General features: G+C 36.9%; 1 protein-coding gene across 1 annotated transcript in view; it reads left to right on the top strand.

Moving 5' to 3' along the window:
- Window positions 1–12,285, top strand: part of AP3B1 (adaptor related protein complex 3 subunit beta 1) — a 153,978-nt gene that overhangs the window by 48,463 nt on the left and 93,230 nt on the right. The window contains 2 exon segments of the mRNA XM_018918489.3: window positions 7,770–7,931; window positions 10,278–10,375. Of these exon segments, the coding sequence (XP_018774034.3) occupies window positions 7,770–7,931; window positions 10,278–10,375 (260 nt within the window).

Raw genomic sequence — 12,285 nt, 5'->3', positions numbered from 1 at the left:
CCTCTTTATCCAAAAGGGAATGAATAGACTGTGGTTAGAATTGAAGTAAAAATTATAATGTATAATGAAATCAGAGTAATAGATCTGTGATCTTGCAGTCTATATTGATTCTTCATTCCATTGTTCACCTAAGTGAAAATGCTTTTAGTCTTGCTTAGGAGCAATGGGTCTAGTCTTTGGAAGACTGACAGAATGCAGTGTCAGGTAATGTGATAATTTTATATTGATACTTTGTATATATAATATAGGCTGTGTGTTATATTATTTATATTGTGCACTTCTTAATCATTGCATTCTGGAGGTCCTATGACTGCCTGTTTGTTCAGGAAGCCTTCTTACAAATTCTTCCTCGATAAAAGACATGTCATATGCCAGACCACTAGTTCATTACCTGAATATTTTTATATTCTGTGAGGTAGAAGGCATAAATTTAAGTTTCTAAAATTCTTATTCACTCTTAAGTACCTTTGTTGCTGAAAGCTGTAAATGCATTGTGTCCAAGACCACACAGAACACACTGTTCTGGTCTACTGAAAGCAAAGACACCAGCTTTCTGTCCATTCAGGAATAGGCACGGTTTGTAATAATTTCTGTTTGTAACATGCATCCTGGTTCTGTGACCCAGTGTGTTTCTTATTTGTCTTGTAATCCCCAGCCTGTTCCTTTCCAATGGTTCTTAACACATGAGCATTGGAAGTTTGGTAGGTGTTAAAAATTGTTTTCTTTCAATGTAACAAGAAAATGTTTCAGTAATTATTTGTAAACAGGAAAATATTTTGAGTATTACTGGATAGTTTTGTCCTGTGGAAGGGTAAGTATCTGAAAATTTTAACCTTTAGACAGACTAGGATATGATAATTCTGTAGTATGTCGGGGTGTCCAGTGCTGTTCAAAATGCTACAAAATGCCTTTCCTAGTCTTCAGTTTTTATAGATTTCCTGTAGGCTCCATACCTTCAGAGTCTTCCCAGATCCATGCAGATTTTTATTTTTTTTTTTATATTCAAGGAAGCATAAAATGGCACTAGAGGCTTACACTTCGGATTTAAAATACATCCTTCCTTCTACAGGAACATCAGAGTCATTACTAGGTTCTATCAGTCTATTCACAGTAGCATAAGTCTTTATCACACAACTGATTATAAATTGCAGCTTACCTTAGAATGAGTCAGTATACTTTTTGCTGGCTGTTTAGTACTTGAAAGAAAACTATTACTTATGGAGCAGAGGATCTGGTCCCTTTATTCTTTCTCTCTTCTTCTTTTAGCTTAATAAGCCAAACTTATCAAACTTTGCTTGTGCCTTCTAAAGCCTCTCTCCAGCCAGGCTGCAGATTATGTTGGCTACACTTTGTTGTCTGAAGCGTTTTTATCATGTGAGATTGTCCCTTTTTTTAAGAACTCTAACAATTTTTGTCAAGCTTTATCTCTGCTGACAAACCTGAATTGTATTCAAGGTTTTGCTGTTGTGGAGAAGATGAATACTTCTACTAGCATGTGTCTGTTAACAAGTGTGATTGGTTGAAGTCCACTCTTCTGTCAAAAACTTCTCACAGCTAATTACTGAGCAACAACATGTCTGTTCTGGTGTGCTGAAACTCATCTATTAAGCATGTGGAAGGATTTAGGAAGAATTTTGAATTGAATTTTGAATTTTGATGTTCACATACAGCATCAAAATTTCAGATCTATCTTATGTAATGCATTAATGCTTTAAGTAGCAAACCGTTCATAGATTATCCACTGTTTTCCCTTTTCGAGGAAACTGTTCTTCATACAGCAGTTGATTACTGATCTTGGTGGGCTAAAGTAGTTTGTGGTATTGCAGTCAGTCACCAAATAGTGATTAGTGCCAAAATTTTTCTTACTTTCAAATTATAGCTAATCCAAAGAACAGTTCTTGGAAATACTAGAACGGTCTCTGGAAGATAATCTTGTTTGCCAGATATTTTGCTACAGGCATCAAAAGAAAGCTGTGAGTATATTTCTGTGTGAAACTGGGGAGAGAAGCTGAAATTTGTAGCTTCAAATCATTTATACCTAGCCAAGGAATATAAATATTTGAATAATTTTTTTCAGTTCAAGGTAGAGTTAAGGCTGGCAAAGTGGGAAAATACCATGTATTTATGCTTTGGATATCATTGAAGCTTTGTTTTAACTCACTACGTGGGTGTGTGAAGCTCTGTTTGGAGGTAATTGTAGTATTCACTTGATACTACAAATGTAGTATTTTACCCTAAGTGGAAGTCACATTCTCAACTTTTATGCCATATTAAATGTAACTTGTAGCAAAATTGTAGTTAAATGTTAGCTCATTTACTTAGTGACTTTTAAATAGCCTAATGGAACTTCCTATCTGTCTGATTCTTCATTTAAGCTGTTAATACTTTATGAAGATGTCCCTGAATTGTATGTCTTGGAATAACATAAAAAAGAATTATGCATGTTCTTCCACACTAAAATACTCACTTCTCTGCTCTGAATAATTCATAGTAGATGGGGAATGCACAGAGTCTATTTGTAAATTGTAGTCTGGAATTCTGTGGTCTCAGTTTTTAATAATTTTATTCTCCCAGGGCTCTGAACTTTTTAGTCATTTTGCAATTTAGAAAAGCTGTTAACTGCACAATTAAATCATGTGCTACTACAAACAGTTAAGTGTATTAAATGAAGTTTAACTAAGAACTGCCACTCTTCTGTTCTCCCTCTACCACCTACTGCTTTTGAAAATCCAGTAGTTCTAGTGGTCCTATGACCACAGGGTCAGAGAGATCATTTTACTGCTCTTGGTGAAAATAAAACATCCTTTTAAAAAAGCAAACAAAACAATACATTTACATTGGACTGATTAGTCTTAAATCACCTGTGAAACTGCTTCTAAAGGGATTGAAATGACAACAGAAATCATTGGGACATTTGAATCTACTCCCAGAATGCTCATGCTATCTCTCTGTTGTCAAAAAAAATTAGAGGATTGGTTTTATTTCTGATAAAGTTGCTAATATGTACTGGTTATCATCAGTTTGAGTTCTAATTAAACATCTGTGAAAGTAAAATTTGTGTGTTTCCCATATTTAGCATTTCTTCAGGGATGTGTGGAGAAGCATATTCCACAGTCTAATGTAGTGCACTATAGATAGTGAAGATTGGAGAATAAGTGCATAGGAAATCATCTGTCAGTTGTTGACTCAATAGTTAATTAATTAGTTAAAGAGTTAAATTAATAGTTAAAACAGGAAGGCTTTCATCTTCCAGTGTAAGAGTCTTACTTTCAGTCCTCTGCTGGCAGGAAAAAATATGTTAATGTTAATAGTATTTATATCTCCATTATACCCTACTCATGCCTTCTTTTTCTGATTGAAATTCAAGATGTAGGCCTAGCATCAGTGTAATGCTACTCAGGTCGCTTTTCTTCTCCAGAACACTACAGCACTATTGTTGAGCATGGAGGTGCTTTCTAAGATCTCTGTGCAAATCTTTCCACTTATATTAGAACCAAAAGGCTTTGCTCGTGCTTGCCCCCCTGAAGCTGGTTCTGTGCCACTTCAGAAAAGAATTACTGCTTGTCCCAGTCTCTTTCTTTAGTACAGGCTTCAGTACTTGTACTGCAAGGTTTATCTGGGGACAGAGCACCAATTCAGCTAGTGTCTTAAGACGAGGTTTCGCCTGAGTGGTCTGAAATTTTGGCTATAATTTTTTGTGTCTGAGTTCAGTTTCAGATTTTCTGCCTAGTCTTGGAATGGTGAAGAGAATCCTAGACTTGTGTTCTCTCTAGAAATAAGCTATGCCGTGATAGCAGAAATTATAAGAATAACCTAGTGCATCGCAAAACAGACTTGCTTACTCAGGTAAATGTAGACTTTTGAGCTAGTTGGAAGAGGAAGATGAAAGAAATGTTGAAGAGGCAGATGAAATAGGCTGTGGGCAGGTGAGCAATGTCTTACAGTCGGTAGTCTTTATTCTCAATTTACTAGATGCCTACTGAAAATACAATACAGTGGAGAGGAACCAGTCCAGGAGGTTCCTGGAAGATAATGCTGTGACACAGCAGGTCAGGGTGTCAACGAGGTAGGGCGCCCTACTAGGACTGTTGTTTGTGAGCCGAGGAGGACTGGTGGGTGATGGGTTATGATGGTTGGAGGCTCTCTGGGCCACTGTGATGACAAAATGTCAGAGCTTTTCATTGTCAGGAAAGTAAGAAGGTGCTCCAGCAAAACTGCAGAGGGAAATAAATATTAAGGTTAAGGAAAAGACCGAGATGCCTTTTCTGAAGTGAAGAGAGCAGTAAAACCAATTGTTCTTGATGTACTCAGCCCCTGATCTGTAAGACAGAGAGGAGAATGAAGCCCCCATGATCCAATGGGAAATAGTGTGCTACACCACTTAAACACACAAGTCTGTGGGGCACATAGCATCCACCCATGGGTACTGAAGAAGCTGGAGCCTGAGCCACATTCCATCATTTAGCAACAGTCCTGGTTAACCATGAAAATCCCAGTTCATTGGAGGTTGTCAAATATGATGCCCAACTACACAGAGGGTTCAAAGGTAGATCTGGGGAACTGTCAAGATTTTCAGCTTGACCTCAGTGGTGAGCAAGGATACCGATGGAGCAGGTCACCTTGAGTGCTGTTATGTGGCACATATGGGACAACCTGAGCATCAGGCCTAGCCAGCATGGGTTTGTGAAAGGGAGAACCTGCTTGACAAACTTAAGCTCCTATATAATAGGAGTGGCCCACTCAGTAGATGAGGGAAGGGCTGTGAATGTTGTGAAACTGGACTTTAGTAAAGCCTTTGAAAATAATTCCCACTGCATTATCCTGGAGAAACTGGCAGCCCGTTGCTTGGATGCATGTATCCTTTGCTGGTTAAAGGAGTCACTGGATGGCCAGGCCCAGAGAGGAATGCTGGTGTATGGAGTTATATCTAGCTGGTGGCTGGTAACTTGTACTTTTCCGTAGGGCTCGATGCTGGTGCCAGTCTTGTTTAATGCCCTCACTGATGACCTGAACAAAGGGATCAAGTGCACTGTCAGGCAATTTGCAGGTGACACCAAGCTGGGTGGGAGTGCTGATCTGCTGGAGGGCAGGAATGCTCTGCAGAGGGATCTGGACAGGCTGGATCATGGCTGAGGCCAATGGTGTGAGGTTCAACAAGGCTCAGTGCTGGGTCCTGCCCCTGGGTCAAACAACCCCAGGTAGCTCCGCAGACTGGGGCAGAGTGGCTGGAAAGGAGCTGGGGGTGCTGGTGACAGCAGCTGAACACAAGCCAGGGTGTGCCCAGGTGGCCAAGAAGGCCAATGGCATCCTGGCCTGGATCAACAATGGTCTGGCCAGCCGGACCAGGACAGGGATTGTCCTGTACTGGTGAGGCCACACCTGGAATCCTGTGTCCAGCTCTGGGCCCCTTATGATAGAAAAGACAGTGGAGTCCTGGAACAATTCCAGAGAAGGGCAACTGAGCTGGAGAAGAGTCTGGAGGATAGCTCCTGTAAGGGGTTGGGAGAAAAGGAGGCTCAGTGGTGACCTTATCACTCTTTGCACTAACCTGAAAGGAGGTTGCAGCTGGGTCAGGGTCAAGCAACATGACAAGAGGATATGGCCTCAAGTTGCACCGGGGGGAGTTAGATTGGATATTGGAAAGAATTTTTTCAGTGAGAGTTGTCAAGCCCTGGAATGTGCTGCCTGGGGAAAGGGTAGAGTCAGCACCCCTAGAGATATTTAAAGGACTTGTAGACATGGCAATTCAGGACATGATTTAGTGGTGAACTTGGCAGTGCTGGGTTAACAATTGGACTATGTGAGCTGAAAGGTCTTTTCCAACCCAAATAATACTATGATTCTGAACTTACACTTGTATCATTTTGACATTGAATATAGTCAGTAGGTCAGCTTGAGGCTTTTAGGGGTTTTTTGTGATTGTTTTCACATTGTCTGGTAATTGTTCTCCGTGTGTGGGATGATTAATAGAATTTGAAATAAGAATTCTTGTTACAATCCTTGTACACAAAGGAGTTGCGGGTTTTTAGCCTAGTCTTCTGACTCTTTTGCGTAATACTTTGCTTTCCTATCCATCACAATGTGCAAATCATGCAGTATTACATATCCTCTTTGTCTTAGTGGGTCCTTTTGACTACAGATTCTAAATAATTAGGAGTCTATCTACTTGATTTTGATGAATTTCAGTTTATTAAAATAATTTCCCTGGGTATTGTCATTATCCTTTGTTTGGAACATAATTATTTCATACCAGATCTTAGCAGATCTAAGAAAAGAGTAATATTTTAAAATTACAATAAAATACATGATTATGAGAAGATCATCTAAATACTTCTGCTGTTGGGTGTCACTATAGGACACGAAACAACACGAGCTCACACACTGCTGCTCTCAAGGTGAAGAAAAGGGAAGTTTATTTTCTGACTCTTAACATTTACAGCTTTCTAAAACATTTACAGCTTTCTAAAGTGGATTGGAGGGTGAACGTGCCACCTCTCCAGTGACCCTGGACAAACTAACAGTTTATCAAATTTCTCTTCTTCCATAAAAGAATGCAAACCAATAAGTTATTTACATAAAGTGTGTGAAAAAGTTTGCTACCAGAATGTAAACATTAGAAGGCTTAGAAAATCTTAAAATCAGGGTTGGGGGATGAGGGAGGACCTTAATCAGATTTAAAATAGAAGTGTTTTCATAAGAGCATATGCTGCTTTTTATTGGAACTCTGCTGCTCCAAGTATGTTCCAAACAAATAATTCTTAAAAAAAAAAAGGGAGTCAGAAATGTGAAAGCTCAAGCTGTTTTCTTTGTAACAGTTATTAATGAGTTAAATACTGTTTCAAACTCTATATTCCTGTTGAATTCAATAGTACTGGTCTGCATGCCTGTTAGCAGTCAAGGCAAGGATATTGAAGACTGAATCAATGAAGATTGAATTATCCTCCTCCTGTTAGAGGAAGCTTCTTCAGTGCAGGTTGTGATGCAGTGGGATCGGGAAATTTCCTTTCACATTGCCTGTCCTGTAGGCAAGGGAGGAATTCAGTTACCACTGGACTTGATATAGCATCCTGAGTTTATAGTTTAAAATGTGAGTCCCACAAAGAATTGTGGGAAGATAAGTAAGGAAATTAAAGTACTTAAGTTGCTATTGCATAAAATATCTACGAGTTTGCTAGGCATCCTGTAAAACAGTGAGAGCAAAATTGGCATCAAGTAGTGAAACTTCCCTTCATATTTCTTCTTTTTAAAAAGTTCAGTGTCTGTCCAAATTGTAATAAAAACCAGAATAGAATGACAGTTTTAATTCATTGTCACTTCTTTCCTCCCTCCCCCCATCCTCCTACCTTTACTAAAGACGTTTTTATGGATTCTTTCACTACACCTGAATTCTGACCCAGGCATGCAGTCTTTCCAAGTTTTCTGAAGACCTATATATTATTTCAATTTCAAGTTATTTTCCAGAAATACCAACTTTGGATCATGGGCTTTAAGTCCAAAAAATGCCTAAAATAGTTTGTTGAATAATACTAAAGATGTTTCATATGTCAGTACAACGTATTTCTAAGGAAATATTGCTTATATTGTTAATGTGTTTTTCATGTCAGTGCATGTACTGTTTAGAGCAAATGGGTAGAAAAGCCAAAAGCTATTTTTAAAAAACATATATGAATGTTGCATGAAACTGTGGTGCTGTGCGTTACTTCCTTAATGAATAAAATCTGTTGATCCAAATATTCTGTGTATGTCCTTGTCATTTTGTCTTTTGATAGGTTGATGAAGTGGTGGATGAATATTGTGAAAATAATTTCTATGAATCTGATGAAGAACAGAAAGAGAAGGATCAGAAATTGAAAACCGTCTATACTATGGACCCGGATCACAGGCTGCTGTTACGAAATACAAAGCCCCTGCTTCAGAGTCGCAATGCTGCTGTATGACAAATTCCTTTTTGATTAAAATGTTAAATCAAAAATAATCTAATTTTTAAAAAATGTAAAAGATTGAAGATAAAGTCTACGCCTCTTTAAAATTGGTGAAAATACCCTTTAATAACTCTAAGAGAAGTGTGATCGATCTATGTTGTCTTGTTCACTGGGGTTCCAGGATGAGGGAAGAGACGAGAAGGTTGACTCCATGTATCAGAAGGCTTGATTTATTATTATATGATAGATAATATATTAAAACTATACTAAAAGAATAGAGGAAAGGATCTCACTACAAGGCTAAGTTAAGAATAGAAAAGGAATGAAATAACAAAGTCTTGTCTCAGACCGAGACCGGCCGGACAGGTAATCTGTGATTGGCTCTTAATTGGAAACAATCTGACGAGGCCAATCAGAGATTTACCCTGTTGCATTCCACAGCAGTAGATAAGAATTGTTTACAGTTTGTTCCTGAGGCCTCTCAGTTCTCAGGAGGGGAGAAATCCTAAGGAAAGGATTTTTCATAAAACATGTCGGTGACAGATCTATTTTGAATTTAACGTAGGTTGTAAGTGAAACCCCTAAACTGATTGTGGTGTGTGCTCCAAATAATACAAACAGAATACTAGAAAAAAGTATGGGAGCATTTGAATCCAACTTACATGGCATGTGATGACTCTACCAGAGGTAGCTGTTGATGCTAAAACTCAGCAGTTAGGATGGCACAAACTGGTATAGTTTATTGGTACAGTTTTATGGAACAGATCTACAAAGAAAATCAAAGTAACTTTTTAGAACTGGAAAAAGCCATGCTTATTGTGAATCATTGTGATGTTAATCAGATCACAGAATATTAACTTTCTAACCTGAGATTGTCATGTTAATTAGGACTAGATGTCTTTTGAGAGAAGTCTTCCAATGAAAGTGAATATTCATATCACTGCAAAAACAGTTAGTCCACTACAATTAAGTCACCTTGCTACCTATTTTTATTAAGCTAAATAGATGAGGTTATAGTTGTCCACTGAAACATACTTTGAGATTTTAACTCATGAGTCTGACTCTTCTCAAAATCATTTATGATCTGTCAGCCCAGCAGACTTTGGAAACAAATTGATTAAATTTTTCTAACTTTTTGCTAAAAATCACTGTACAATGTCTATGATACTTCTTAATTTCATGCAAAGAACAAGTATCTTTGACATGTTTGTGATACCACTTCACTAAGAGGTTCAGTTAGTTATTGCCCTCATTCCATAAATAATTTTCTTTATTAGATATGGTATTGATTCTCACACTTATGATCTTTAACGTTATGCTATAAAGTTAACTGAGATGTTAAAGTGCATTTTGGAAGGTGCTATCAAAATTATGCTACTTTGAATTGCTATTATGGGGTTATTCCTACTATTCACAGAATTTACCTACAATTAGTTAAATTAGTGGCTTTCCATATGACCTTGTTGTTTTTTGTCAGCAGTAAAAGATACTTGTGGTATGTTGCTAAAAATATTAAAGTTGTTTCCTGGCTTTAGATGTTTTTAATTGCTTTTAATTGTTGAATAATAATATTTCTTTCATTGCTGCTAGGATTTAAGATACCAAGTGAAGTGTAACTATGAGGGCTTTACTTGGAGTCTCTATGATTTGTTTTATTTGAAATAGAGAGTTCATCATGACACTGGTGTAGGAAAGGTTGTGACATGACACTCACTCACATAAAGATCATATTTTGTCTTTTATTTATGAGAAAATCTGAGAAGAAAAAAACGGGTTTCGATTTGCTTATGTCTCAGTCTTCTGAATTTTGTTGGCCTGGATATTGGTATATACCTCTGTAGCTTTTACTTTCTATTGGATTTGATACTTTAAAATTTTCCAGTAAAGACAGCTGTTGTTTTATAAATTACATAATAGAATGAAAGGTTTGGAGTGGAAACTAGGTAAAAGGTGATACTGAACCTGTAGTTATAAAGGAAAAGCACATTAGAAAAACTTGTAAAGAATATTTCTTCATTACTTTGTACAGCTGACGTTAGCAATACTGATTTATCAAGGATCACTATGTTTGTGATTTAAATTACCTAATGCTTTTTGTCTTTGTCCCTATTTCTGTGACCTTCTATTTATGATAGCATACAATAAATACTGGGAGGGAGTAAAGGTACTTAATTAGTAAAAATATATTTATTCCAGTGTTCTTCCTCTGTCTGCTTTGCTGATTTCAAAGACCACAGATGTGCACTTTGCTTTCTGAAGAAGAGTGAGTTGGTAGTCCTGCAGGTCTGAAGCAAATGTGGTTGATAGGAATGATGATTTGAAGGTAATGTGCTGCTCTGAATGTTCTTCCTTTAGGTGGTAATGGCAGTTGCACAGCTTTACTGGCATTTGGCACCAAAATCTGAAGCTGGTATTGTTTCCAAGTCATTGGTGCGTTTACTCCGTAGTAACAGGTAGGTCAAGTTCATATTTTACATCACTGTGTGTACTTTTCTGCGTATATTTGTTTAGACATAGTTATAAGAATGTAACTATTACAAAATTATTTTGATTTTGAAATTGTTTGGAATACTTACTTTCACTCAGCAAATGAGGATCACTAAAAGTCATTCCCTCATTTTTGATATCCTGTCCAGGAATCATTGGTTATTGTGTTTCATTCACATGATTTTTCTTGTGACAAGAACATGGCTGCCTAGTTAGTTTTTAAATGGAGTCAGTACTAACTGGTTGGTTTGATATCTTGCTGTTTTTTAAAATTATTAGAAATTTAGTTCTGTTGAGTTCCTTACTATCTTGCTAAGCACTAAAGAAGTGTCTTCCGATGTATATTTTATTTTCCTGCACTGTAACACAAATCTCAAAATAAGATTAGAAGGAGTTTAAAGGTGAGTTTAGAAGGATCACTGGAAATTGTCTAGTCCAGCTTCCTGCTCAGGGTCTCCTGAAGCATAGTACTCAGTACTGTATCCAGTCAGCTTTTGGGTATCTCAGGGGAAGGAGACAACATATGTGGTAAAATTGATATTGCTGCTTGATACTGCTGTATCGTCTGTGTCTCCTTAATCCTTGGACGGTTTTTAAAGAACAAGTTTATATTTAATTCAGAACATTCTGTTTTGAGTTAACCAACTTCAATAGTATTTTTCTATGAAAGGTCTTGTCAGCTACATTTCATAAGAAAATTGGAGCTATTTTTTCATTTGTATTTCATAGTTTTTTGTGTAGTGTGCCAATATTTTCTGCACAGAAGTGTTTTTCTTTCCTATTCAGTTTTTAGATTTTGAACTTCTATATATTTCTATGAAAAGTCTTGAAGGGCTTACATGAGACAGCATTAATTGTTTTAACTAAAAATGGGGTGTTTTGGCTGGAACTTCGCTGTTTACTTTACTTTTTAAATCAGTAACTTAACTTTTTAAATCAGTTTTCTCAAACAGACACAAAGGTTTTTTAAAAACCTCACTTTTGTTTGTCTGGCAAGATTACTCATCCTAGATATACCTTAACTTTTGTCAGCCCTGCCAGCAAAGAGCTGTTTCTGTGTAAAAGTTCCACAGCTCAATATCTCTATTGTTTAAAAGTTGGTAAAGGAGTAAAATGGGACTAGATAGAGTATTCAGTCTTTTATTTCATTTAAGAATGAATCCCTATTTTATTTTGTGTTTGACTTTATAGTACAGTACGCTTCCCATTCTCTTTATGCAAAGATGAGTAAAGTGCCTAAAGCAATTGGCAGATAATATATAAACTCCTAATCACAGGTTGAAAGGATAATTTGTATGTGGTTTACTGCTTGTTTATACTCAGGTTTCATTAAAAGAAAAGTCACTTATTTCCTGTATCTCAACCACTACCTGAAATAACACTAGTCTGATTTCTTGGTCTTGAATGTCTTTTCTGTTTTCTGTTACCATTCTGGGTGGCATACTTTTGCTTTTCAAACCACTTCAAAATAAGCTTTTGCTGTTTGCCCTTGAAGTTATTTGCCTGTGGCCTTCAAATTAATGTCAACTAAGCTATAATCTAGTTAGGGTGAGAGTGCCTGAAAGAGCATCTCATAGCAATTTCCAGTCTTGTTTAATCATGTGTAGCTGACTATTGCCATGCACCTATGTAAGAATTGCATAAAATTAGTTTAAAAGATCTTAAGTACTTCTCTATTATCACTTTTCTTTGTAAGCAACAGCTGTAATTACCTTAGGGCTATTAGACAGTTTTGAGTAAGAGGAGATAATAGGTATTATGATTTCTCATTAGGATGAGATTTGCAGCAAAGATTTGAGCACTCATGGTTCAGAAAAATTGTGTGTAAGTTATTACTTAGTTTTCAAGTAATTGGTGACACAAAATCTGCACTTTA

The sequence above is a fragment of the Serinus canaria genome, chromosome Z (assembly GCF_022539315.1).
Source record: "Serinus canaria isolate serCan28SL12 chromosome Z, serCan2020, whole genome shotgun sequence".
In the NCBI taxonomy this organism is placed as follows: domain Eukaryota; kingdom Metazoa; phylum Chordata; class Aves; order Passeriformes; family Fringillidae; genus Serinus; species Serinus canaria.
The sequence above is the reverse complement of the archived record's forward strand: the minus strand, read 5'-3'. Positions and strand labels throughout refer to the sequence as shown.